Here is a 26,204-nt window from a genome sequence, read left to right as displayed (position 1 = left end):
TGTTTGGGCTGCTCTCTGATGGGCACCTGGGGACCCTCCCTGCTCCGGGGATCACGCTCTGTTCTGCCATAAGACTCGCTGCTCAACGCACTCCAGGAGGATAATGCCATTTGCTCCTTAAAAGATATCAACTATTAATCTATCCTTTCATTGTCTGCAATACCATCGAGTCTATCTCTTGTCTGCTTGCAAGTAGTTGGGCACCCAAGACTTAAAGTCTGACACGACAACTCTGCCAACGTCATTCCCAGAGACAACATGACGAGGAATACCCATGGAACTAGGCAGATTCCCATCAGGTGGGCATCCTGCTATTCTTTCTTCTCCTGATTTGTCCCCTCGCTGACATCCCAGCTGCTAGGGCCGCGACCGTCTTCGAACCGGGAGAGCCCATCATCGGCATAAACCTGGGGACGACGTACTTGTGTGTCGGCGCTATGAAAGTGGACAAGGCTGAAATCCTCGTAAACGATCAAGGTACGGATGTCACGAAACGGGCTTTCCGAAGATTCGACTGGCTGGCGACCAGGAAACAGGATAACGCCGAGTTATGTCGCCTTCGCTAAGAACGGCGAGCACCTCATTGGTGTGTCTTTCCAACTCTTGTCTTGCTTCCGATGCAATGACAGTCTGACGTCTTTCCCTTCCTTGGGAGACGCGGCCAAGAACCAATACACGAGTAATCCGAGAACTACCTTCTGTTATGTCAAGTCAGCAATTTCATCCTTTCTCGGCCCTCGGGAACGCCTGTTGACACATATGGTCTCCAGGCGCTTGATAGGCCGGAGTTTCTCGGACGAAGGTGTGCAAGCAGACTTGAAGCATACGCCATTCAAGGTCGCCGCGGGCCAGGGCGGCAAGCCGGTGGACAAGCTTGACGTCGGCGGCGACACACGCCAGGTTACCCCTGAGGAGATTAGCGCCAATTGTAGCCTGGTCGAGGAGTTCTTGAAAGAAGGAGGCCAGCGGCGGACTCAACCCGGACGAAGCCGTGTTCGTTGGTGCTGCCATTCAAGCCGGGGTGAGCTTCATGTCCTCTTTGACGTCGGCGGTCCTGTGGAACGAGGCTGACACCGAGCACGACAGATCTAGATTATCGGGGGCGTGAAGGTACAGGAAGTATCACGCTGGATGACCGTTCATCCAGCTCTTCGCTGACTTGTTTGCGGCAGGCCACCGAGCGGGTATTGCTCATGGATGTGAACCCCCTTACGCTGGGGATAGAGACGGCAGGAGGCGTCATGGTAAGCCCCGTTTGAATCCAGGGGTAATGGGACCTGCCCTGAACCATACTGACCAGCCGACAAGCGCAACTGATCCCGCGTAACATTCAGATTCCCACGGTTGGTATCCTCTTGAACCGGGGAACCATACGAGAACTGCGTAACTAACATGATCCGCACGTGCAGTGTCGGTCACAGGTGTTCTCTACTTCGGCCTGATGAGTGACGTCCGCCTGCTCGGCGGCAGCAAGAGCGAGTGCTAACCGTCATCCACCACACAATCAGCTCGCGGTGCTAATCAAGGTCTACGAGGGCGAGCGGACGCTGATCAAGGACAACAACCTCCTGGGCAAGTTCGAGCTTACGGGGATACCGCCGGCGCCACGCGGAACGCCGCAGATCGGGGCCTTGTTCTCCCTTGACGTCAACCGCATCCTCCAGGTCTCGGCGCAGGACAAGGGCACGGGGCGCAGGGATTCCATCTCCACCGACAACGACGGCGGCCTCCTGGCAGAGGACGAGATCGCGCGCATGATCGCTGAGGTGGAGAAGTTCGCGGACGAGGACAAGGGGGCCCGCGAGCGCGTCGAGGCGCGGAACGCTTTCGAGTACTGCGTCTCTAGTCTGAAGAACGAGCTGGAGGACGAGAAAGGGCTGGGTCGGAAGATTGAAGGGGACGAGAAAGAGACGGTAAGTTTGGGCTCGTCGGCTGGGAGGAGTATAGTTGTGCCGAGGTGGTACTAATGCTGACATTCACTCGGCGCCTCAGCCCCGGGAAGCCGTGAAAGAAGCGACCGCCTGACCCAAATACGACGACGCATCGGCGACTGGGCAGGATTTCGCGGAGCAGAAGGAGAAGCTGTCCAGTGTCGCCTACCCCACCACCAGCAGGCTCTATGACAGCTTCCACGATAAGCTTCAAACTCGGTTTGCCGCGTGCCAATTCGGACGATGACCTCCGGTATACACTAGGTAGTTAATCGTCCGGGGCGATGCAATACGGCGCTTTTGCTCTAGGTATCGATGAGAAAATGGAGATTGGAGCTCAGCCCTCCACTGCATGAATCTGAACATCTGGTCCTTTCAATGACCGTTCGATGTTTTAGCACAGTCAAGATGTAGAATACTGTGCGTGGTACTGTTCGAATTAGCGTAGTATATTCCGTACAGAGGGAAGAGTTAAGAACATCGAAAGAGACGGCCAAGCACCGGCTTCCCCACAGAATCTGAAGGGTGGTGGGCCGCCTTCTCTTCAAAACAAGCGATACCGTAAGTTACAGCAAACTTCACGTGCAATACGATTCTCCATTGAAGCTTTTTTAAAAGAGAAAAAAAGAAAAAAAGAAGAAAGAAAGAGCACTGAAAGATGAAAGCGGGGAAAAGGAAAGAAAAAGAGTGGCAGAGGGAAGAGAGAGAAAAAAGAGAGTGCGAGTCTCGCCAGAGTGCTTGTGTGTGCGGAGTATCGATTATTTTGGCCAGAGGGTCCCGATCCGGCCCAGGTTGCCCAGCGCCGGCTCAAAGTTGCAAGCAGAACACTCCGTACCGAGGTTCACAAGCCGTCTCCACCAACCGGGACCTGGGCTTTTCTCCACCACATCGGCTGCGGCGACTATCAGGCCTTCGACCGCACCGCGCGCCTGACTGCCGCCGAGGCTTTTGCGACTGCAAAGACGCCGAGAGGAGCGAGCAATCACACATTCACCACTGCTGCGACGCTTCTTTGTCCGTTTTTTTTGACGCGCGCGTCTTTGGCCCGTGGCCGGGACCGGGTTGGCGGGGAGCCTGCCAACACTACCAACAACAGAAGTACGGAATACCGAGTACACCGTCGCCACCCTGGAATCAAAACCCCTTCCCCGTCACCACGAGTGAGCGCCTTTCTCTACACACAGAAAACCAGTCCACGACGGACCTGAGCGATCCCGCATCCTAAACCATGGCATCGCCGCCGAAGCCCTGGGAGCGCCAGGGCGCCGCTTCTGGTATGCACCTCTTTGTTGACAATGACAAACAATTCGAGGTAGAGTAACCGTACTGATTGCCAACGCAATAGCACCAGCACCAGCGCCAGCGCCAGCACCAGCGTCAGCGCCAGCATCAGCGTCCGCACCTGCACCAGCACCTGCCATGCCGGCCGCGACCGCAAACGCCACGACAACCACCGCAACAACCACCACATCTTCCACAACACCCGCGATACCCGCGCGACCACCATCCCTGACCACCACTGTAAACCAGAACGCCGCCGCGTACGGCAGACCCTACGGGACCACTCCATACAACGCCTACGGCACGGCATACTCATCGCCCTACGGCTCGCCCTACGCCAGGTACGGCGGCTACGGCGGATACGGCGCCGGCATGTACGGAAGCTATGGGGGAGGCTACTACGGAGGCATGTACGGAGGATTGCCCGGCGCCATGCCCAACGACCCAAACAACCCGGAAAGCCTCACCCAGCGCTTCAGCATGAGCACGCAAGCAACCTTCCAGATGCTGGAGGGAATTGTTGCTGCCTTTGGCGGCTTTGCGCAGATGCTGGAGAGCACCTACATGGCCACGCACTCCAGTTTCTTCGGTAAGCCCACCCAACCCTGCGTGCAAATCATGGTCACAGTTGAGTCATTCTAACAAGGCTCCCTCGATCTAGCGATGGTGTCTGTCGCTGAGCAGTTTGGCAACCTCCGCGACACCCTCGGGTCTGTGCTTGGCATTTTCACTTTGATGCGCTGGATCCGCACCCTGATTGCCAAGCTCACGGGGCGGCCGCCGCCTGCCGACGCCAAGGCCCTGACGCCCGCCGCCTTCGCCCGCTTCGAAGGGCGCCAGAGTCCCCTCCCGGAAGGCGGCCCTCCGAGGCCCAGCCGCAAGCCGCTCCTCTTCTTCCTCCTCGCCGCTTTCGGCCTGCCCTACGTCATGAGCAAGATCATCCGCTCCATGGCCGCCAACGCCGAAGAGGAAGAACGCCGGCGGCAACTTGTCGCCCAGCAGCAGTCGCTTGACCCGAACAACCTCGAGTTCTGCCGCGTGCTCTACGACTTCTCGCCCGCCGCCCAAGGCCAGGCCGTCGTCCAAGGCGTCGATCTTGAGGTGCGCAAGGGCGACCTGGTCGCGGTGATGAGCAAGAGCGATCCGCTCGGCAACCCGAGCGAGTGGTGGAAGTGCCGCGCCCGCGACGGCAGGATCGGCTACCTGCCATCGACCTTCCTCGAGGTCCTGCGCAAGCCGGGACAGCCCATCGCCGCCATCAAGGACACCGCCGCGAGCGAGAGCAGCAGGGCCAACTCGCTGACCAGCACCATCAGCACGTCTGGCGTGCAGACCCCGGCCAGCGTTCCCGCCAAGCCGCCTGCCTTGCCGCATACCAAGCTCGGCGACGTTACGGTCGAGAGCTTCCAGAAGTCACAGTTCTGCTCTTAAGCGGAGGCGGCCGCAGCAGAAGTTGGAGAAAGCACTTGCATGACCAGGCGATGTCCGCCTCCTCGAGCTAAACCAATGCCACCACCATCACCACAACCGCAAACAATAATCCGTCTGCTGAACAAACAACAATCTTGCTTCGAAACCAACTCTGGCAGCACCACCACCACCACCAACCACCAACCGCTTCGCACAAAGAGACCACCGTCTCCAGTTGCCCTCCACATCTTTGCTAGCCTCACCGCGCTACCCACTCACCCGCTCACCCTACACACATACCTAGCTACCTGCTTACTTGCTACACGCTGAAATCCGGGCCTGGACGGATCGACGGATGGATGGATGGCCATTGCATGAAAAGAGGGGAAGGGGGAAGGGGAGGAAACAACATCCCTGGCGAGGCGTTTTCGGCGTTTTGTGTGCGATTTTTTGGCCCAGGGGATGATAGATCACCGGGATTTGAGTCTACTCGACTACTGTGCGCGCTGGTGGCCATCTCTTGTTTTCACCCCTAGGGCCTTTTTTCTCTTTCTCTTTTCCTTTTCCTTGTACGGACCGTCTGTCTTTCCTGGTCTTATCCCGTTTGTAGAAGAGTAGGATCTCCAGAGCAGCGTTTTGTTATGAAAATGGGAGTGTACTCTGTATGGACGAACAGCACTGCTGGACAGGCCTCGCTGGCTTGTGCAAGAGGCTAGTGAACTTGGTATGGTCGCCCCCATTCAGATGACGGCCGCAATGATGCCGCCCTGGGCTCTAAATCGTTGTTTGGGTCACGACACTGCCGGTCGTTGTGGAAGGGCAATTTCACTCGAAGATAGCCTGCACAATACAACACATGCACCAATTCTGGCCGGGTCTCTGGACGGCGGCATGCCGTATTTACTGATGCATTGGCAGTTGGCTAGTTAACCGTTCGGCTATTCACCACCACCACCCACCCTTTACCGCTCCCTGTCGCCACAAATCCAGGAAGCTCCAACCATTGTTTCCCCTCGTGACGGCGCATTTCCCTATGATACAAATACACGGATAACCCAACACTGATTTCATGAACAAGGAAATGCATGCCCGTTTTGCCTTGGCCTCCCCAAGAGGCAAATAAAAAAAAAAAAAAAAAATGGAACGTCTCGAAACCAGGGAAAAAGAAAAGCCCATGATCATCGCTCCTGTACTCAACCGAACCCGTTGGTTTCATGGGCCAGAGATAATCCGCCGCGACTCAGACGCAGGCAGCATCCCATTTGCGCGCAAAACCGACGCGCAAAAACGACCGGGCAGAAGAAACGCAGCGTGGAATAAAGAGAAGAGAAGAGCAAGGCGGACATCTCAGAGCAGCACCATGGTTGTGTGATGCCGATTCCCATCCCAAGATACGGACCGCAGAAAAAGAGATAATAAGCATGTCCCAGCTTCTTAAGCTAGAACTCGCCTCAAACCGGCCTTGTAGTCAATGCGAGGGGGCCCTTTTCGTTACCATAAGAGGGACGAAGACAAACCGCAGCGCAAGGGAAGTGCTGCCGGCATCGCATGCGGCATGGCCAGCAGGGCCCGGCATCGGCCAACGGAAGGTGGGGTGTTTCACCACTCGTACTCGCCGGTGGCTTTATGAAACACATATTCCTTGCCGTTGACGGTGAGGACACCGTCCTTCAAAATGCACTTCCTACACCCGTGTCATTAGCAATGCAGCCGAGCGTGAATACGAATCCACTAGGCCATACCACTTGTTCTTGACGCGCTGCACCTTGTCGTACATGCAGAGCATCATGTGGCCCATCGACTCGTCATCGTCTTCTTCATCATCCTTGTCTTCGTCCGAGTCGTCAAGATCGGAGTTGATGGCGTCCTTATCCTCGTCCTCTTCACTCTTAATTCCGTCCTCGGCCCCGTCATGCTGGGCAAGACCACCCTTGCTCGGACGTGTGGTAGGCACGCTGCGATCCTTGGTGGCGTCCTTGAGTGGTAGCATCAGGCCGCCCCCTTCCATTTGCTTAGCCCTGGCGGCAAGCTGGGCGTGCAGGTGCTCATCAATCTCGGTCCGGCCCATCGTCGGCCGGGGCCCCGAGCCGCACGCCGCATCACTAGGCCCGTCCACTTGACTCGCGGGAAGGCCGTTCGGTGCGCCGGTATGGGGAACCTGTTGCAGACGCTGTTGCATAGCAGCAGCAACATCCTGCCGGTATTGTTGCTGCGCGTTCATGGGCTGCGGCGCCTGGCCCGGCCGTGTGCTTTGCTGCGGCTGAGCTCCGGCGTTCATTTGCGAGGCCATGCCGCTGTGGATGGCGTTGATTGACGCAGCAGCTCGCTGTCCGAACTGGTTCTCTAGCGCCTGGGCAGCACGCTGAGCGGCTGTGCCGCGGGCCGTAGCTGCGGGGTTGTAGCCCGGATGCATCGACGGCATGGATGGGAGACCAGGTTCCTGCTTGATCACGGGATCGGCATTAACGAGACCCGGTTCTTGTTTGAGAGCCATCCCGCCAGCATTGGGAGCAAGTTGCCCAGGAAGTGAGAGAGACTGCGCGGGACCCTGAGGACTGAGCGTGGAATGCGTGTAGTTGTTCGTGGCAGGAGCCGAAGTCTGCGGAACGGTTGCTGCCTGTGTGCCAGTCCCTGCCGCGGACGCCGGCGGCGGCTCGGGCTTGGGGTCCCAGGGGAATTGGGCCACCTTCATCTGAGAGAGCTTCGCCTGCCATCTCTATTGTATGCCGTGTTAGCACCGCCTGCCTCAACTTATGCAAACACTTGGGTTCTCCATTGGAAGCTTTTTGGAAGCTTTTGATCACCGAAAGGAGAAACTTGGGGGAGGGTGGGGGGGAAGTTCCCAAAGCCCACGTGATGCGGATCGGACGGCCCAATCGGAGCCAACGGCTGAATGATTGGGCGAGGCACCCAGCAGTTGGCTGCAGCTTAAAAAGGGACCCAAAAGTGCTGGGTCGCCCACTGGGGCCCAGCCAGCCGCCGCTCTCCACCCCTCCCCAAGTCAGAAGGCAGCCGCCGACGAAAGGCCAACACTTGTCAATCCCGTTTGACCGCCGCACCAACGCCAGGGCAGTGCGGGAGGACCAGAATGAAAAAGAACTCCCTCCGATGACTCGGATGTGATATTTTCCCACATCCGGCGACCCAAAGAGGTGCAATGGAAAAAGAGGAGGCCGGCCCAGGGTAGGGAGATGTTGCAACCGGCAGGGACCAAGAACAGATCCAGAGCCTTCCTTACCTTCTTAAGGTCCTCCAAAACACCTTCGTCGACGCCATTCTCCTCAAAATCGACGCGGACAGAGTTAATGACCTCGGTGATGATGGAGTCGTAGACGGGGCCGACTGCGGCGTTCGACATGGTGATGGATTATTGCGCCGGCCGAGGCAGCGAATGTCGGCTTTGGCTGGGCTGAGCTGCGATCCCCGCAACGAGACGCTTCACTTCGGGCCGCCGCAACCGTCGCCTCGCACGCCTCGTCGGTGCTCGCTCGAGTGTGTCGATCACCTCTTGCGCTTGTTACTCTGCTCAGCCGCCGGTCGGACCGGGCCTGATCGCGGTGACGAGTTGCTGGGGTCGACCGGGGATCAGAGCGAGAGGTGGCGATTATTGGAATGCGGACCCCGCCAGCAACGCAGCCCAGCGTGCTTAGGATGCGGTGCTTTCTGGTCTTCTCTGCCGCTCAAAACATGCGCAATGTCCGTAATACTGCACCTCTAAATTGTAGGGTGTCGTATCTCGTGTTTTGCAGTGTTGCGCCAGAGCCTTGTGAGGACGGTGTTTGCGCTGGCGAGTTGCCGGGCGCAAGTTCCAGAAGCGCGGGAGGCGTGCTTTGACATTCGCCCACCGAGCTTAGTCAGCCAATTGGCACCCTGCCAAGCGCAAAGAGGTGCCTGGCAGTTCACTATCACTGACGCTAGAATTACCTCTGTGAACATGATCTAGGCGGGTATGAGTTACCTTAGTTATCCGCCACCTGCCTTGGCCTAGGCAGATAAAATTTCCACCGTAGGTGCAGTGGGCTTATCGCCCATGACCGAACGAACCTTGACGGGTCCCGAGTCGACCTCAAGCTGCAATCTCTCCTCCTTTCTGCAATTTCGCAATCCACACCCTGCAACTCACCATGCTACATCCGCGTGATTTTTACCCCGCTCAGTCTGGTCATTGTTGCGATTGTGAGGTGGACGTCTTGAGAAAGAGCTCGGCATAGAGAGTGTCGACTGGGTGGCTCTCGATGCTAGCCGCCATGTTCAAGAGATCGCCACCAGGCAAGAGTTATGCTTACGCATCCAAGTCCGATCAAGTCCATGAGGACGATGACGACCAGGCGGACGGGGCCGATACTGATAGCCAAGAGACCGTCATTGGAGCGACGGCTTCTGAACCCCGGCCGCTGCCCGTCCGCCGTGACACCCCCGGGGATGTGAGCGAGATCTCGCCATTGCTGGCTACGACACCGCCGGAAAGCCAGGGAGGCTATGGAGCCAGTCACGGAATTAGCCATGGCTCTGACTTGGAGGGCCAGAAACCACCGACCCGCAGGTCATGGCTTGCGAGCATGGCCGACTCCTTCCGGCGCATGGAAGGCTGGGCGTCCCGTATCGCCTCCACCATCGTGCATCCGAGCCACTGGGACCGCCATGCCCTTTGGGAGGCCGTCTTCGTCGCACCTGTGGCCTGCCTGCCTGCTGTTGTTGTTGGCTTGCTCCTCAACATTTTGGATGCGTTGTCATATGGTAAGTGCTGCGACGAAGCATTGGCTTAGCCCATCCACCCGCTGACGGGACGCAGGCATGATCTTGTTTCCCCTGGGAAGCCCCATCTTTGCGAGCCTGGGATCCGCGGGGATATCGATGTTCTACGTCAGCTGTATTATATCTCAATTCACCTTCTCAGCGGGGAGCATATTCAAGGGCGGAATAGGTTCCGAACTGGTGCGCACACAGATGGATGACCCCCCGGAGCTGCTGAGTATTGGCTGACAATCGGGCAGATCGAAGTTGTGCCCTTCTTCCACAACATGGCCGCCACCATCGCTGATGCCGTTGGTGAAGACAAGCCCGAGGCTGTCATTGCCACAACTATCACGTCGTACGCGCTGAGCGCCATCCTGACGGGCGCCGTGTTCTACCTGATGGGCAGGTTCAGGTTTGGCTATCTGGTTGGGTTTATCCCACGCCATATTCTGATCGGCTGCATTGGAGGCGTTGGCTTGTTCTTGGTTGCGACAGGTTTTGAGGTGACGGCGCGCCTGGAGGGCAGCTTCAACTACGACCTTGACACGCTCCACCGGCTGACACGGGCCGATACTCTTGCCCTTTGGATCATCCCCCTCGCCCTGGCTGTCATCCTGTTTACCGCCCAGTCAAGGATCACGTCCAAGTACTTCCTACCCTTGTACATCCTCGCCATCCCCGCGGTCTTCTACGCCTCGACCGCTGCCTTCAACTTGTTGGACCCGCAGAAGCTGAGAGACGGCGGCTGGGTCTTTGAAGGTCCACCCGCAGGAGAGCCTTGGTGGTATTTCTACACGCTATACAGTATGGACCCCGTCCCACCCCCAATCCGGTCCCAGCTGACCACGTTACAGAGTTCGAGCTGGTCCAGTGGGGGGCTATTGTACAGTGCGTCCCGGCAATGCTTGCTCTCACCTTCTTCGGCGTCTTGCACGTTCCCATCAACGTGCCAGCGCTGGCTTTAAACACGGGTGAGGATCACGCCAATCTTGACCACGAGCTTAAGCTACACGGGTACTCGAATCTCCTCGCTGGCATGGCCGGCAGCATTCAAAACTACCTAGTCTACTCGAACAGCCTGTTCTTTATGCGCTCAGGGGGTAACACCCGCCTGGCCGGGGTTGAGCTGGCGAGTTTTACCTTTTTGGTCATGCTGACCGGGCCTTCGCTGATCGGTTTCATTCCCGTTATGATGGTCGGTGTCCTGATCTTCGACCTGGGCTTCGAGCTGCTCGTCGAGGCCGTGTGGCAGCCGAGAAAGAAGCTGAAGCTCGCCGAATACTTGACCGTGCTGGCAATAGTCCTCGTCATGGGGACCTATGATTTCGTCGTCGGGATCGGCGTGGGCATTCTCTTGGCGTTCGCGTCCCTGACCTTCCAGACGTCGCGAGTTTCCGCCATCCGAGCTACTTACTCAGGTGAGGTGGTAGGGTCAACCGTGCGGAGGAACCCGACCCAGCAGCACTATCTCCGGCAAGTCGGCCGCCAAATCAGCATCATCAAGCTCTCTGGATATCTATTTTTTGGCACCATCGTCGGCGTGGAAGACAGGATCAGGGCCCTCATCGCCGATGACGAGTTCAGCAGACGGCCGATCAAGTTCCTGATCCTCGACCTCTGGCTCGTCACGGGCGTCGACTACTCAGCCGCCGAGGTCTTCAACACCATCAGCCGCCTGCTGAACGGCAAACGAATCGAGCTTGTTATAAGCGGCATCGACCCGGAGCACGGCCTGGGCCGCACTCTGAGGACGGTCGGCCTTGGGGCGGAAGGCATTGAGGTCAAGCTCATGCAGGAGCTCAACTCGGCGCTGGAGTACTGCGAAAACGAGCTTCTCAAGACGCTGTACCTCAACCAACAAGAGTCAGCCAGCGCCCGCACCGCCTCGACGGCCAACCTGGACGTGCCCCAGCCGCCCTGCGCCCACCAAGCCCGCGATCTGCTCGCCTCGTCCCCGCGCCGCGACCACCTCCGCGAGGCGGCGCGCCTGTCCCTCAAGCAGGTGGATGCCAGGCTCTCGACCCGCTGGCAGAGCTTCACGCAGCCGGTCCGGCTGATGCTGCAGATTTTCCACGACGTGAGCGACAAGAACGAGGACTTCTGGTTCCGCGCCGCGCCCTACTTCCGCCGCGCCGCGTACCCCGCCGGCACCGTGCTGTTCCGCCGCGGCGAGCGCGCCGAGGGCTTCTACCTGGTCGAGGCGGGCGTCCTGCGCGCCGAGTACGACCTGCCGCAGGGCTGGCTGTTCGAGAGCATCGTGGCCAGCACGACCTGCGGCGAGCTGCCCTTCTTCTCCGAGACCAACCGGACCGCCACCTGCGTGGTCGAGCGCGACTGCGTCGTCTGGCTGATGGACGCCGAGGGCTGGGCGAGGCTGCAGAAGGAGGAAGCGGACGTCGCGCAGGAGCTGCTGCGCATCTCGCTTAAGATGACGAGTGAGCGCATGTCGGTGATCACCTCGTACACGTTGACCATGGCTGGCTAATTCATTACTGTGTCTGGTATGGCGGTTTTGGGGGGTGGAAGGGGACGGAGCGCGGTTTGGGGCGGCGGTTTTCTGACTTTCAGTGCGCATGGGAAGGGTGGCAGCTTGGTTAGACGGTCGCATGCATGCATTCATCCCACACGGGACAGGTTGGCTGTTTTGGTAACGTAGTGTCATCTATTTAGAAAAGTTGAGCGTAGATAAAAGTTGCGCTTGCCGAGATTCAATGACTTGTTTGAGATCCTATGGCAGGACACCCCTTACTTACCAGTTCTCTGATCAAGGGTCATAGTGATGTGACGGATGGGGTTTGCTGTTGCGTTCACCCCTTCGCTCAAGAGTTACAAAAATCACAACTCCATTCCTTTGGCCTATCTCGCCAATTATGACTACAGCTAGTTTACAATACCAATCTAATTTGGTCCAATGCAAGACACGGTAAGCAATTACCCTGACCTAAGACCGACAGACAAAAAGATGTCTCCTGTATTCGTAACCCCATGACCAAGCCCGATTCCCGTTCATCCCTGCGTGACGATGGCGTCTCATGATGCATTGCGTGAGAGACCGGAGAAACAACCCCCAACGCCGTGCTGAAACCCAATCGATGCCCAGGAACCCCCGAATCCGTTCGCCTTGATTTCACACTCGTCAGAACAGAAGGGGAAACCATGTAATACCTACCGTTGGCTGAACACTAAGACTCGGACACCCGACTTGCCGCGGGGGTTTTGCCTGGAGCGGTGGGAAGCTCTAGCGAATGGTCATCTGCTTGGTCATGTCGGCCTTTGCCGATGCGCCGGCACCGCCAACGCCAGAGCCCGCTCCCGGCTTCTTCTCGAAGATCTTCCAGAACTTCAAGCTCTCGTCCGCAGCTGCGTGGCGTGTTAGTAATTATGCGATGTCTCTTCACAAGAGAAATCGAGAAGGAAACAAAGGCTGGGGAGCGCTCACCGGCTGTGGCCAACATCTGACCATCAGGGCTGAGGCAGCTGTGGAGAACTCTGCTCTCGTGCGCGGGGATCTCGATGTTGCGCACCAGGGTCGGATAGCTCCAGATGCTCAGCGAGTTGTCGGGGAACCCGCTGGAGCTGACGATCTCGCGGTAGTGGGGACTCCAGCGGAGGCTGGTGACCTGCGAGCCCGTGTCGATGCTGTTGACGCGCGCGCCGGACGTGGTGTTCCAGAAGTGGATGTGGCGGTCGTACGAGCCGCCTCCGGTGGCGAGCAGGTTCATGTTCCACGGGCACCAGGCGATCGCCTTGACGGCCGCCTTGTGGTTGGTCTTTGTGAACTTGGGGACGGCGAGAGACCGAGCGTCCCAGATCGACACGAGGTTGTCGTTGCCGCCGGTGGCAAGCTGCGCGCCGTCGGAGCGCCATTCCAGACCGCAGACTTCCGAGGTGTGCGAGACGAGCTCGGCGACCTTGTGCTCCGCAACGCGGACGTCGTGGTTGAAGACGAGCCCGCTCCTAGCACCGGTCGAGAGGATATGCTTGCTCCATCCCATGACGCCCACACGCGTGTCGTGGCCAAACATGCTGCGGATCTTGACACCCTCGGCGACGTCCCAAATCTGCACCTCGCCGGTGCCGAGACCGACGCCCACGTATGCACCGTCTCCGGACCACTTGACGCTGCTGACGTACGTATCGGGGCTCGTCTCGAGGAGGCAGCTAACCGTGCCCTCGTCCGCGGACCAGACGTAGACGTTGCGCTCAAGCCCGATGGCGACCTGGTTGCAGGAGCTCCAGTCCAGGAGGTTGAGGTAGTAGTCGTCGATGAGCCCGGGCGCATCCAGGACGCGCTCCGGAGCGGTGGCGATGCGCCTCCTGAACTGAGCCGAGCTGGCGTTGGCGGGCTTCAGCGGGCGATTGTACTGCTGCCGCAGGTCGATCGGCTTCGACGACTCGGGAGGCGCGGGCTTGAACTCAAGGATGCGCGTCTTCAGGTTGACGCCGCAAGCATTTGCCAGAGAGTCTTGATAGGCGACTGTATTGGGTGACGGCCGCGAGTATGAAGCAGTCTCCTCCTCGTTGATGTTGAGACCCTCGAGGGCGGCAATGGCGTCTTCGGTTGCTGACGAGAGGACAGACGAGCCCTCGCAGTGGACCGCTCTCGAGCGCTTCTCGTGCATATCAATCTTGCCGGACCCGACATTCGCAATGGCAGAGCTCGCGGCCCGGTTGGGAATGAAGCGGTCCGCGTTGTAGGCCAGCGTGGTCTTGCTCGATTTCTGCCTGACAACAGTTGTCCTCTTGCTCTTGTTGCTGGGCGGAGTCTTGACATGGGCGCCGGTGCCGGTGAGAGTGAAGTCGGAGATGCCCAGCTCAAGAGCTTTGCGCGGGGTTGACACCACGCGGGCGATGTTGGATTTGGGCGAGTCGCGATGGCTCTTGGACTTGGCAAAGTGGGCGGCGAGATTGCCGCTGTAGACCGACTTGGAGGGCACCCGCTGGCCGTCATTGGCCGTCTTTTCGGGCGTGAACGGAGACGAGTTGGCGTTCGCGGTGGAAGAGCGCTGACGGGGGGAGGGGGTTAGGGGCATCCGCCCGCCAGCGGTACGGGTCGAGAAGAGTCCGGCATGGGACTTGATGGGTGTTGACACTGATGCTGTAGCCATGATTGCCACTTGTGATGCTTCAAGTATTGATAACTCCGACGAAGATGAGGGGAGCCTTCACCGAGGACGGGTCCGGCCGCACGGTAGGCTTCGTAGGAGGCTCGTTAAAATGGAGCAAAGTGGTCGTTCGGAGATTTGAATGACTGTTTTTTGATGATTTTTTTTCCTTTTTTGAAGAAAGTGGCAGAGGGGACGACAGTATGGAAGTGTGGTGTGGAGGAAGGAGCTTGGAAGGTAAGAGGGAGGAGGGAGCTGTCACTTTAAATGTTTACCTTCTGCTGTTGGCCGGGTGACGCTTCCGGGGTGCCTATTCCTGGTTCCATGTGATCAGCATAACGGGCGTTACGTCGCCCCACTCTCACCGCAGGGCGAATTTCTGACAATGTTACACTAGCATGTGCTGACACTTGTGCTGAGGTACCGTTTAGGAAACCACTTCCTCGTTCCAGGTGCACTGTACGGAATACACACACACACTAGTTCCGTACACTAGCCTACTCCGTGCTGTGGGTCTCTTGGTGTCTCACAGCCCCTGTCCAGAACCGACTTCCTGTGGAACCATCGGCCATCCCGTTCGCCATCCTCCATCACTGGCAAACACGCGCCTGCAACGGGACCATTATCAATCTGCGAGACTCGGCCACAGGTGCCATTCGCCGAGGGGCTCTCGGTCCTGGTCACAGCATTGACACGACAAGCGCGCAAGCGACTAACAAACAAGCCTGCGCTCTTCTTTGTCTTTCCTCCTGCTTTCTCATCGCTGTTCGCCGTTCGCGGTCACTCTCAGCAGCCGATGCCCGCTTAGAACCCTGCGCCGACCAGCCGCTGCCTCTGCCTCTGCTTCTGCCTCCGCCTTCGCGCATTTGCAGCCATGGCGCAGAGCGCGCAGAGCGCGCAGAACCCCTCAACCCCCGCCGCTCCTGTCGTCAATCCTTCAATCTTCGGCGGATCTGGGCAAGTCACCGCCCACACGACGCCGCAAGCCTCTGTGTCCTCGCTCGCATCCACCCTGACGCCCGCCTCCGCTGGCTCTTCCAACAACACGTACATCATGCCCAACTCGCCGCTCAAGAATCGCGCTCCCATGGACGGCTACCGCCCCAAAGTGACGCGCACGCTTGGCCAGCGCCCGGCTTGCCTCGTCAATGCCTCGGTGACGTACTGCGGGAACAACCAAATCTACGCCTTCGGCGGCTTCGACCAGTACACCGACGAGGTCTACAACCATGTGCTGCGCCTCGATCTGGTCAGCCATCAGTGGACACTGGTCGACAACTACGGCGATATCCCCGGCGTGCGGATGGGTGAGCTTGCTTGGTTGGTTCCGCGTCTCGCCGCTCCCGTTTCGCTGACCCTTGCACCCCAGGACATACGGCGACGCTGTACAAGGGCGACAAGCTTTTAGTCTTTGGCGGCGAGAACGAACACCGGACATACCTTTCCGACCTCATCATCTTCGACCTCAAAACGGCGCACTGGACGCAGCCCCAGGTGTCCGGGCCGATCCCCAAGGGTCGCGCTCGGCATGCCGCCGTGCTGCACGAGGACAAGCTCTTCATCGTCGGCGGGATTACTGGTCACGACAACTACGTGCTGGATGACATATGCTACCTGGACTTGAAGACGTTTACCTGGTCGAGATCGTGGCGTTTTGTCGGCCGATTCGATCATTCGGCCTACATCTGGGGCGACAGGGTCTGGGTGTTTGGGGGCTTGAGCGAGGACATGGACAAGGTTAGCGACCTGTGGTGGCTGGATCTAAAGGGGAACCCGGCATTTGAATCACCGCCGCAAATTGGATCCCTCGACCGCGCCGTCCTGGCGAGGAATGCCTCGTCCCCTCGGCCTCCCTACCAAACTGCCCAGTCTTCGGTCGTCGGGTCATCCGGCTATGCCGCCAACTCGAGGACTCCTCAAGTCAACACCCCGTCATTCCACCTCAAAGCATACGCCCCGCCGGCTCCCGGTGCCATTTCCGCGCTGAAATTCGTCAGCGGTACAAACGTTCCGTCCCAGATGCAGGGAATCCACTTCCACGTCTACTCGTCTGGCACGCTGTTGGACTTTGTCACGCCGGCCGCAACTATCACGTCCAGGGAGTGCTCGCTTTCCGCCCTGGATTTGGGTACCCTCAGATGGCAGAAGCTCGCCGAGGGGCGGGAGATCTTCAAGTCCGGTTACCGCTGGCACTACTGCACCATGAATGAAGATGGCACGAAGGCGTGGCTGCTGGGCTGTCCCACCGAGGCCGGGGCGATCGACCTCGGTGCTAATGGCCTCGAGGAATATCTCTCCGATATTATGGAGATAGACCTGCGCAGATACGGCTTCCTGGGTAGTAACCTGGCTTCTGAGGCGCGGACTGACTTGGCTCGCCCGCTACGAACTTGCAGCGTGGAACCGCCGTCCAAGGGCCTTGGGGCAGACCTTGCGAAGCTCTTCAACCAGCCGCCCGAGACTGGAAGCGGCACGGATTTCATCGTCACCGCGCTCTCTCGCGACTACGACGAAGACGAAATCATGGGCTCCGCGCTCCTACACAATGGGGATGCGGACGAGGGCAGCCAGACGTGGCTGGCGCCGGATGCCCCGACCTCGCCGCCCATCCACGTGCACCGGCTCATCCTGCAGGCTCGCTGGCCGCACTTTGCGCGACTCTGGGCGAGCCAGATGGCCGAGTTCCACACCAAGAAGATGCACATCCCCGAGCCCTACAGCGTCGTCAAGGCCTTCCTGTACTACCTCTACACCGACCGCATCGACCCCACCGACGACGACGCGGACGGCGCCATGGCCGACCTCTCGGACGTGGCCGGCCTGCTCGTCATGTCCAACATCTACAACCTCCCGCACCTCCGCCTGCTGTGCGTCAACCGGCTGAGCAAGGAGCTCGACGTCGACCACGCCTGCATCATCTGGTATTGCGCCGGGCTGGCCAACGAGGAGTGGCTGCGCAAGCGCGCCGCCAGCTTCTGCATGACGCACTGGGGCCGCGTGGTGCGCACCGCCGGCTTCCAGCGGCTGCCGCGCGCCGCCCTGGTCGAGCTGTCGCAGGAGGTCGACATGGAGGGCCGCGTCGTCGGCGGCGACGAGCTCGACCTGTTCATCGACGGCCGCTTCGGCGACGCCGCGTCGGCTGCCTCGCGCCGTAAGGAGAGCGTCAGCAGCAGCCAGACCCAGATGCTTGGGACCGAGGACGACGAGGACGACGGCATGGAGATGTCTTAGATTGGCATCCGGACGAGAAGGAGGGGTCGTCGTCATCGGCGGGGGGGCCGCCGCGTGCCGTCCGGGCGCGTCCGGTATCCCTCCCTAGAGCAAGGAGAAAGGGAAGAAGATGAGGCACGGCTGTGGTTGGATTAGGTGGTAGGTGGGAACGGGGTGGTTGGGTCTGAGACGAAGGAAGGGGACGGGCCTTCCCACGAGATGAGAGGGACATTCTAGACATGACGTGTGTGTGTGTGGCCTCCCTTCCTCTTTCCACGATACCTCCTTCATCTGCACGCGCTTCCTTTCAGTGTTGCAGAAGGATATCATGTTACGAGTAGCTCCGGATTGGCATTGCGAGGCGTCCGGCGACGGGTTCTGCTTTACTAGAAACAACATTGTAACATTTCACCCTGTCTTGACCGGCCCTGAACCACATGTGCTAGCTAAACTGCTGAGTGGACAAGAGGCCAGAAACACCAAGGGCCCGATCGAGAAGTAGGGAGGAAAGAGGGAAAAAAAAACGTTTCTCGTGTCTATAGGGTCTCGACAACGTAATAAAACCCGCTGTTTCACAAACTTTTCCCCTGCCGCTGCCTTGGTGCGCCGTAAACCACAGGCTTAACCAAGAGTGATGCTTCAAAAAGAACAAAGGCTCCCACCCAAATTCGAAGAAACGCCGAACCGAATGCCGGGGATGTTGGAAATGCAGACATCCAGCCCCATTAAAGAATCATGTTTTGGGCCCCATCTCCCCGTACCGCCTTTTTTTTTTTTGTTTCTTCATTCTTTCCCTTCCTTCTTTTTTTGTCCCTTTTTCTGTCTTGTCTTCTCGAAAACAACAATAACAGGCCGTGGTCTCGGGCTTTGCTCGCATCGCCCACAAAACAAGCTGCTGGACAAAGCGCAAATCAGGGGTGGTCTCTCAGAGAGCCCCGCCAAGCAGCAGGGAACAAGCACGCCCCATCACCGGGCTGGGTGCAGGGAGCTGACGCTCTAAAGCATCTTGTCCTCGTTGATGTTGGGTAGGCCCTGCTGAAGGGCAAGGAATGTGGCCGGGTTCTGCATCATGGTTGACAGAAGGTTTTGATGCTGCGCCCTGAGCTCGGGATCGCACATTGGCGAGTGTTGTTTATGCTGCAAAGGGCGTTAGCTAGGCATCCCCTAATACCTAGATCGCAAGTTATTGGGGAGAACTGACGTATTTCAAGCCGTTTAGGTTCTTGTACCGCTTTCCACAGACGTCGCACTTGAACGGTTTCTGCTTTTCCATCCCGAGAGTGCCAGGATATGGCGTGCTGGTTTCCGGGTTGACGATGGAGAACGTTCCGTCTCCGTTTTCGTGCAGCTGTTGTGTCGAATGTCCGTGGGTCTTGTGGTACCTGATAACGGATATGGTCAGTTAAGGGGTGCCATGGTGGACAAACCGGGGACCGGATGCGACGTACTTGAGCCCGTTTTGATTCTTGTAGGCTTTCTCACAGCCAATGACGGGACACCTGAAGGGCTTGTGCTCCTCGGCCGGCGGCATCATCAAAGCCGCCATCTGCTGCAGGATAAGTGCAGGGTCGGTGCCGGGCGGAAATTGACTAAGATCGAGGTTCATTGCCTGTAGATGCTGCTGCAACTGTTGTTGCAACTGCACCTGCTGGTCGAGAGCACGCTGCTGGCTCGTCATCTGACTTGCGCCCCCAGGACTGAATAAGCGCTTAGCGGGGTCATCAATGGTGCCCAGGGCGCCGAACGCCAGGCCGCCGAGCTGGGAACCGCCAAGATTCATATTCCCCAGGTGCCGTTTCATCGGCATCCCGGAAAGGTCGTCGTCTTCGTCCCCATTGCCATCCTGCCCAAACTGGGCGCGTTGGGGCGGTCCTTGCTGCGTCGTCAGAGTCGGGGTGTTGACAGAGGAAACCGTCGGGTTGTTCTGGAACCCAAAGCTAACAGCGGCCGGCGTCGGAGGCTGGGAGGTGCGAAGGGCCTGATGGGGGAGGCCGGAGCTGTTCAGATGCAGCTGCGGCCGCTGCTGCTGCCCGAAGAGCTGGCGGGTCTGCTGGATTGTTCTAGTGTTGTCGTCCATGTCCATCGGCCCGACCGTTTCATCCAACTCCATTTCGCCAACCGCATCCAGCTCGTCATTCACGTGCGACAGCGAGTTCGCCCTCTGGGACGACGCCGACCCCTGCTGCTGCCGCTGTTGCCGCATCATCTGCCCGATACCGCTGACACCCATCCCGGGACCGACCTGGGGCTGCTGCGAGAACCCTTGCAGTGACTGCGACGGTTGCTGAGCCCGTCCCGCAGACGGCGTGGCCGACCCGGCACGGCTGGCGGCGGCTGAGCCATGCAAGTTCGATTGCATCGCACCCAAGGCATCCGCAGGGGTCCCCGAGGGAACGTGCACCTCTTCATAGTGCTGCAGGAGGTCGTGCAGTGTCAACCACGTCCGGTCACAGCAGGTGAAATCGCGCATGAAGGCGGCCTCTAGCCTGGGGATGTACGACGACGAATGGAAGGAGGATGGTTGGTTGTTGATGTACGGGGAGGTGCCCGTCATCATCATACTGCGACGCGCGCAAGAGGTTAGCCCCGGGTTCGGAGAAGCGGGCGGACGGTGGTAGCGACGACATGGCGCCGAACAGCAATTTAGAGTGGCAGCGGTCCGGCCGAGACGCCGGGAGGGTTTGCGGCTCGGGTGGACCTGAGACAGAGACGCGACCGGGGGGGATGAAGACACGAGAAAGGAGAGCAAACTCACTCTTCGCGAATAAAACTACCGACAGAAACACCTCCCCAGCTCATGCCGCCCATGAGGCTGCCGGCCATGCTCTCGCGCCGACCGCGGTTGGCGTGCTCGCGATTTGGGTTCGTCATGGAAATGGGCTTTGCGCCGGCGCTGACGAACGAATCCTGGCGGCTGCGGCCGGCGGCCGAGCCAAAGTCCGGGCCGGTCGTCATGTCGGCAGCGTCGTCGTTTTCGTTGTCTTTGTCGTCGCCACCGCCGATCAAGGTCTCAAAATTGTGAGCGCAACCGGCCTGGACAGCTTGGGGATGGGAAAGGGGTTTGGCAGGCCAGGCGGACGAGGCGGGCGACACAGGAATTCCGCGCGACGGAATGGCAATCGATTGCGACAAATGGCCAAAGCCCGGCGAGCGGGGCGTCGCAGGCTGCGGTGATGGCGACGGGGAGCACGACGTCGAGTGGATGAGAGGAGAGGGCGGCCGATCGCTCGCAAGCAGGGACGTGCTGCTAACCTGGGTGGCAACGTTCGTCGCTCGAGTCGCTGCAGTCGCTGCAGTCGTCGGGATCGCGGCTGGCGTGTGGTAGCAGCCCGACTTCTTATTTCGACAGGCCCCAGCTGGCCCCGCTGACTCGCAACTCGCGCTCGAATCAAGCCCCTGTTTCCAGCCCTGCATGGCAGAAACGAGAGCCAAATGGAAAGTGGAGAGTGAATACCGACTGCCCAAGGTACCCGGTAATGTTGGTAAGGTAGTGTAGGCAGGCACCTAGCCTCGGATGCTAGGTGATTTGGGCCTGCTCCAGTGGCAGATTAGTGGGCGACAGGGTTTCCCGCGCGACCGGGCCCAGCGAACTTAGTGATTAGCAACCTGGGCATGCACGTACTGTACAGTACAGTACTAGTGTAATGTTGTAATACATTGGACCAACCCAATGGAATCAAAGCGGATTCGCTGCTTCGGAAGCCTGGCAGGCACGCAACGGGCACGCCGGAGATGAACTACTAACTACCCGCACGGCTCCAAAGAAGAAAGATCAGGAAACAGAAATGATCACCAGGTCGGTATCCTAGCCATGATGAATACCCAAAAATGGACTGGTGATTGTAAAGGCCACCCCAAGCGCAGCGACAACGAGAGGGAAGCGCAGCCGGTCATTGCCGCTTTTACTGCACGTACCTTCCGTTCGTTCCCCCGGGCCAGGTGCCCTCTGACTTCGCCCGAACGACAAGGACAGGCCCAAACCAAGGACGGAATCGATTGTCGGGGGATCCGCTCCGGTCGACAAGGACCCGTGGCGAACTGCTCTGTCGTGTCGTAGGGAAATGCAGGAAGCGGGACGAAATTTCTAGGTAGTTAATCCACCCAGAAAATCAGGTAGCTGTCAAAGAGGTGCGAAGCAACTGTGAACTCACGCTTCGGCTCGGCGATGGGGTGTCGGCGGTGATGAGTGGAAGGAGGAGCGCCTTTATAAAGTACCTGGCATTGCCGCGACTGGACCCATCCAGTCTGCCCGTGTCGTAACGTTAGGTGCTCTTTCACTGGAGAGATTGCAAGCTGGTTGTCCGTGGAAGACGAAGATATTACGACATGCCTTGTCAGGACCTACAGAGGTAGGTGCTGGACGTCTGGCTGGCAAGAGCGTGATCTCTGCTGCGGGAAACTGACTCCCGGGCCATCAGGTGTAAGTTACGACGGTACTTGGGTATGTCAAGTTCAAGCGCGTTCAATATTTGGTGTCAAGGAAGGGTGACAATAGGGTCTCGATGCCACTGTGACAACTGACTTGAAGCTCAAACACCCGTTGGTTTGACCAGGGGCCCATCCATGATCAATGATCTAAGTCGCCGTTCACTTACACAGTATGCGTCTGCTCTCATCAAGCGCCATGGCGGGGTCCTGGGTCAGAGAAGATGATCCACACCGGCGCAAAAGGTGCCTGAACACTGCTGCCGACAGGACCAGGTATGTGCCGGACCGTACAGACTGGATACATACACGTTACGTGCCTATTTGACGTCGGTCCTCTTCACGGGAGGACAGAGAAAAACGCTCCTTCACGTGTAATCGCACCGGCACTTCTAGCGCGTTCGTGGGATGCAGCGCCAGGTCGTTTTTCTTGGCTTCTCAACAGTTCCTCGACGGCCGTCAGGACCGCTGGCCAAGGGATAAATAAAAAAGTGAGGTGATTCGGGCCCTCCATTTCTGCCGCTGCGTGCAACACCCCGATTAGTCATTTTTCCTGTGTTCACCATCCGCTGCATAGGAACCAATGCAAGTTTGCGATCATCCACTCTTGCCATCAGCATCTCGCATCATCTTACACGCTGCAAGACCTTCGCGGTACCCAGTAAGGGATATCGTTCGTCAGTCATCTCTCGCTTATCAGAGATCATGGCATCATATCTTCTTTGTGTAACACAAGCCGCAGCTTGCCAATCCTTACCCGTCCCATGCTGGTGCCTCGATGAAATGACTTCAAGCCGACTCCCCAAGACAGCAGGAGCAACAACAGCTGGGCTGGACGGTTGCAGCTAAGACATTGATTAGTGATCTAACGGCTTCGCTTCGCGACGCTGTTTGTGTTTCAAAGTATGCCGGCGGTCTTCCCAACAGTCGACGGTATCTTCTCCAGGCGCGGTACTGGCTGGGTGGATCTGTCGCGGCCCCTGTTCGCTTGGCGCAGCGAGCCTGCGTCTAGCCTTGAGAATTCCAGAATGCTTCCAGGCGTTCCCCCGCGAGACCCCTGGTGAGCCCTCGCAAGGCGGTGAGCGAGACCGCAAACTCGAGCCGCAGCGGGGACAGGGCCACGTCCGCGACACGGTAGACGTTAAAGAGGTCCCGCCAAGACTAATTTCGGCCAATTGTCGGCTATATTTTTACAACGTTATTACGTAGCTACTATCGCCAAGGCGTTTGCTCTATCGCCACGGGTTAGTTCGCCGGGGGTACGGGGGGCGGCGCCAGGCCCCCGCTAGTTAGGATTCGGGTTAAGGTTAAGGTACGGGTCAAGGTTAGGGTGCGGGTTATCCTCCTTTTTTTTTTTTTTTTCAATTTGGTTGAGGTTTGGTGAAGTTGTTGCGACGAGTCTTTGCGATTCTTTGTTGTTGATGTTGCTCGAAGTCGTCGCGGCCTGCTTACCCCTTGGCGATTTGTAATTACTTGTACGCGGCAGTCTCCGAAATTAGTCTTGGCGGGACCTCTTTAACGACGACCCGTGACACAGCGCATTTTGCGTCACTGGGCGTAATGTCGTGCACGGATTACCGATCAGCACGCAGTGAAGCTGTGTCGCTTCTCTGCATGACGCCGCTGACACAATACCCTACCTCGTTCAACACTCCAGAGGTAGAGGCCCGGTGTAATCTGTATACCTACCCTCATCCGAACACCTGGAAGTTTTCGCGCAGTGGACCGGGATCAATGGAAACCGTGACGTAAAGTCCACGCCGTGTGTGTGGTACTGTAGTTCCACAGCTCGACATTCACCACTGTGATCCCGTAGGCAGGTATCCCAGGCCTTCCCGCCCAGCAGTCCGCCTTCCCCTGCGAAGTGCAAGACTACCAGGTACATAGTAGTATAAAGACGAGCCCATCACCCATGGGATAATATTAATCTGACGATTACTGGCCGAGGCAGCTGGGTGATAATCAGGCACGTGATCCCCGTGGCTGTTTGACCCCATACATGGAGTCTTTCGCAGTCGAGAGTCTCAAGGTACTAGGACTATGTAAGCAGGACACTTCGTGCAACACAGGGATTACCTAAGCCCGATCTTGCGACGTTCTCATAATAGTGTACGGAACGTATAGCGACCCCATCTAGATGTATGGAACAGAGTTTGGCAACGATGCGTTTGTTTCTTCTTCAGGAGGTCCTGGCGTCTCTCCGCGGACATGGTCAGGTCGGCCGCAAAGTATCAGTCCCGGAATGGCCCGGCCAGCGAGTGTCGAACGGCGAAACCAGGAACAAAATTGTCAGCAACCCAGGCACTTCGGCCTTCTGGCCGGGGTCTCCACCCAGCCTCGAACCCCGAAGTCTTCCGGGCCCAAGGGCGGTGCGAGCCAGGCGCGGGGAATACTCGGAGTTGCCTCGTCCAAGCAACAGACACCATCTCCTCGGCATTGGCATGCCCCCATTCGCCGCGCCGCTCATCACCGAGCAGGACTGACGTAGTGTAGAAACAAACTTGGTGCGAAGTTAGCGGCGTTGCAACTGTCTATAATAAGCTGAGGGACATCCTGGCCGACGTGTCCATATTCTGCCATGCTGCATTCATCGTTTTCAAATCTTTGCGTTTTGAAGTGTGCACACCACGGCTCCACACACCACTCCCCTATTAAGCGCGATTGAACTCAATTGACGCCATTTGTGCCCGAGACCCATATTTTCGCTTCTTCGCGCCGCCGATCTGAATCGCCGCCGATCTGAATCGTCATCGAACGATAATTTCTCGGCCCGCCACAACCGAGTGCCTTGCCAACGCACATATATCTCGTAATTGAGACAAACGCGGGGCCGATCCAAACCGCGTTCCGTTTCCCCGGATCTTCGATATCTTTTCTGACAGCACCCGGCTGTCCACTCCGCCGGTCGTCGCACTACCAGCCCAGAACCTCAACATGAAGGTCCTCAGCAAGGAAGAGGAGCAGGAGCACTTCGGCGTCGTGATGCGCGGCGGCCTCATCGGCGGCACCGTGGGGCTCGCGCTCGGCCTGGCGGGCGTCGTGGGCGCGTCGCGGCGGTACCCGGCCTTCCGGTCGCTGACGCTGCCGTTCCGGTCCTTCCTGGTGTCGTCGGCCGGCACGTTCGGCGCCATCGTCCTCGCCGAGCGCTACAGCATCAACTACCAGCGGTCGCACGACCAGATGAACAACTACCTCGAGGCGACGCACCGCGCGGCCGAGCAGGAGCGCCGCGCGCACACCACCGAGTGGCAGCGCCTGATGGAGTGGGGCCGCGAGAACCGCTACAGCATCGTGTTCGCCAGCTGGCTGGCCTCCATGGGCGTCGCGCTCGCCCTGGTCGGCCGCAACAAGTACCTGACCAGGAGCCAAAAGCTCGTGCAGGCGCGTGTCTACGCGCAGGGCCTGACGCTCGCCGTGCTGATCGCCACCGCCGCCTTCGAGACGGCCGACGCCAAGGCCGGCCGCGGCCGCTGGGAGACCGTCATGGTCGTCGACCCCAACGACCCGACGCACCAGCACATGATCGAGAAGAAGATCCACAAGGAGGATTACGAGGGGCAGGATCTGTGGAAGCGTACGTGTACTCCCCTTGCAATGCCCGCCTTTCCGTTGCGTGTGACCAATGGAACTCACTAACTTGCTGCAGAGATGGTCGCCGCCGAGGAGAGGCGTCTTGAAGAGCAGAAGAGGCAGCAGGAAGCCGCTGCCAAGGCCGAGTAAGACGGTCGAGGCCCGCTGCTCGCCGAATCTACTACCATGCCGACCTTGCGAGGTCCGGCCACTACAGCACAATCCCTTCTCTATCGCATTTCCCCGGCGTTTGGATAGGTTCAGCAAAGCGGCTCACTTCCCCAGCTATGTACGGTATCAGTGTCTTCGGCGTTCTGCATCGGGTATTTGTAGCCTGGCACTTGAAATTGGGCGGGCTGTGTTTGGGCGAGCTTCGCTGATCAATTGAAAAAGACGGATGGCTGCCGGACATAGAAAGACACCAAAAGAAGACAGATGACAGCCGTTTAAGCGCATAGAAAAATGCTGCTTACTCTGTACAAAATTGTCATGATCCGTAAGATGGCTTCAAGATAGATAAATACATCTAAAGGTG

At 58.4% G+C, this 26,204-nt stretch overlaps 8 protein-coding genes across 8 annotated transcripts; 5 read left to right on the top strand and 3 right to left on the bottom strand.

The window, feature by feature from the left end:
* Nucleotides 1-258: 258 nt before the first annotated feature.
* THITE_2091763 (uncharacterized protein) lies at nt 259-2,025 on the top strand (the record flags this gene model as incomplete). The annotated part of the gene is made up of 12 exons (XM_003656554.1): nt 259-299; nt 362-477; nt 530-586; nt 656-710; nt 771-900; nt 956-1,021; nt 1,093-1,110; nt 1,173-1,244; nt 1,335-1,347; nt 1,410-1,450; nt 1,509-1,913; nt 1,993-2,025. 12 exons carry the CDS (start codon nt 259-261, stop codon nt 2,023-2,025), a joined length of 1,047 nt encoding a protein of 348 aa, XP_003656602.1.
* A 1,015-nt stretch (nt 2,026-3,040) lies between these two features.
* THITE_2121469 (uncharacterized protein) lies at nt 3,041-4,880 on the top strand. Its single transcript, XM_003656553.1, has 3 exons — nt 3,041-3,205; nt 3,277-3,801; nt 3,874-4,880. The coding sequence occupies exons 1-3, from the start codon at nt 3,160-3,162 to the stop codon at nt 4,641-4,643; spliced, it is 1,341 nt and encodes a 446-aa protein (XP_003656601.1). The 5' UTR covers nt 3,041-3,159; the 3' UTR covers nt 4,644-4,880.
* A 1,149-nt stretch (nt 4,881-6,029) lies between these two features.
* THITE_2121465 (uncharacterized protein) lies at nt 6,030-8,107 on the bottom strand. The gene is made up of 3 exons (XM_003656552.1): nt 7,861-8,107; nt 6,365-7,338; nt 6,030-6,306 (listed from the first exon to the last, which is right to left on the bottom strand). Exons 1-3 carry the CDS (start codon nt 7,978-7,980, stop codon nt 6,222-6,224), a joined length of 1,179 nt encoding a protein of 392 aa, XP_003656600.1. The 5' UTR covers nt 7,981-8,107; the 3' UTR covers nt 6,030-6,221.
* Nucleotides 8,108-8,499: 392 nt separating this feature from the next.
* THITE_2121463 (uncharacterized protein) lies at nt 8,500-12,193 on the top strand. Its single transcript, XM_003656551.1, has 4 exons — nt 8,500-9,359; nt 9,415-9,557; nt 9,617-10,163; nt 10,214-12,193. The coding sequence occupies exons 1-4, from the start codon at nt 8,870-8,872 to the stop codon at nt 11,842-11,844; spliced, it is 2,811 nt and encodes a 936-aa protein (XP_003656599.1). The 5' UTR covers nt 8,500-8,869; the 3' UTR covers nt 11,845-12,193.
* On the bottom strand, nt 12,194-14,567 carry THITE_2121461 (uncharacterized protein). Its single transcript, XM_003656550.1, has one exon. The coding sequence runs from the start codon at nt 14,465-14,467 to the stop codon at nt 12,542-12,544; it is 1,926 nt and encodes a 641-aa protein (XP_003656598.1). The 5' UTR covers nt 14,468-14,567; the 3' UTR covers nt 12,194-12,541.
* A 680-nt stretch (nt 14,568-15,247) lies between these two features.
* Nucleotides 15,248-17,747, top strand: THITE_2121459 (uncharacterized protein). The gene is made up of 2 exons (XM_003656549.1): nt 15,248-15,771; nt 15,834-17,747. The coding sequence occupies exons 1-2, from the start codon at nt 15,339-15,341 to the stop codon at nt 17,693-17,695; spliced, it is 2,295 nt and encodes a 764-aa protein (XP_003656597.1). The 5' UTR covers nt 15,248-15,338; the 3' UTR covers nt 17,696-17,747.
* Nucleotides 17,748-18,371: 624 nt separating this feature from the next.
* THITE_2121456 (uncharacterized protein) lies at nt 18,372-21,151 on the bottom strand. Its single transcript, XM_003656548.1, has 5 exons — nt 20,754-21,151; nt 20,430-20,655; nt 19,123-20,235; nt 18,876-19,056; nt 18,372-18,811 (listed from the first exon to the last, which is right to left on the bottom strand). Exons 2-5 carry the CDS (start codon nt 20,627-20,629, stop codon nt 18,671-18,673), a joined length of 1,635 nt encoding a protein of 544 aa, XP_003656596.1. The 5' UTR covers nt 20,630-20,655; nt 20,754-21,151; the 3' UTR covers nt 18,372-18,670.
* Nucleotides 21,152-24,690: 3,539 nt separating this feature from the next.
* THITE_130959 (uncharacterized protein) lies at nt 24,691-26,149 on the top strand. Its single transcript, XM_003656547.1, has 2 exons — nt 24,691-25,673; nt 25,746-26,149. Exons 1-2 carry the CDS (start codon nt 25,034-25,036, stop codon nt 25,817-25,819), a joined length of 714 nt encoding a protein of 237 aa, XP_003656595.1. The 5' UTR covers nt 24,691-25,033; the 3' UTR covers nt 25,820-26,149.
* The last annotated feature ends 55 nt before the right edge of the window (nt 26,150-26,204 follow it).

Source organism: Thermothielavioides terrestris, chromosome 5 (genome assembly GCF_000226115.1).
Source record: "Thermothielavioides terrestris NRRL 8126 chromosome 5, complete sequence".
In the NCBI taxonomy this organism is placed as follows: Eukaryota; Fungi; Ascomycota; class Sordariomycetes; order Sordariales; family Chaetomiaceae; genus Thermothielavioides; species Thermothielavioides terrestris.
Note: the sequence above shows the minus strand (reverse complement) of the source record. Positions and strands in the feature narration are given on the sequence as shown.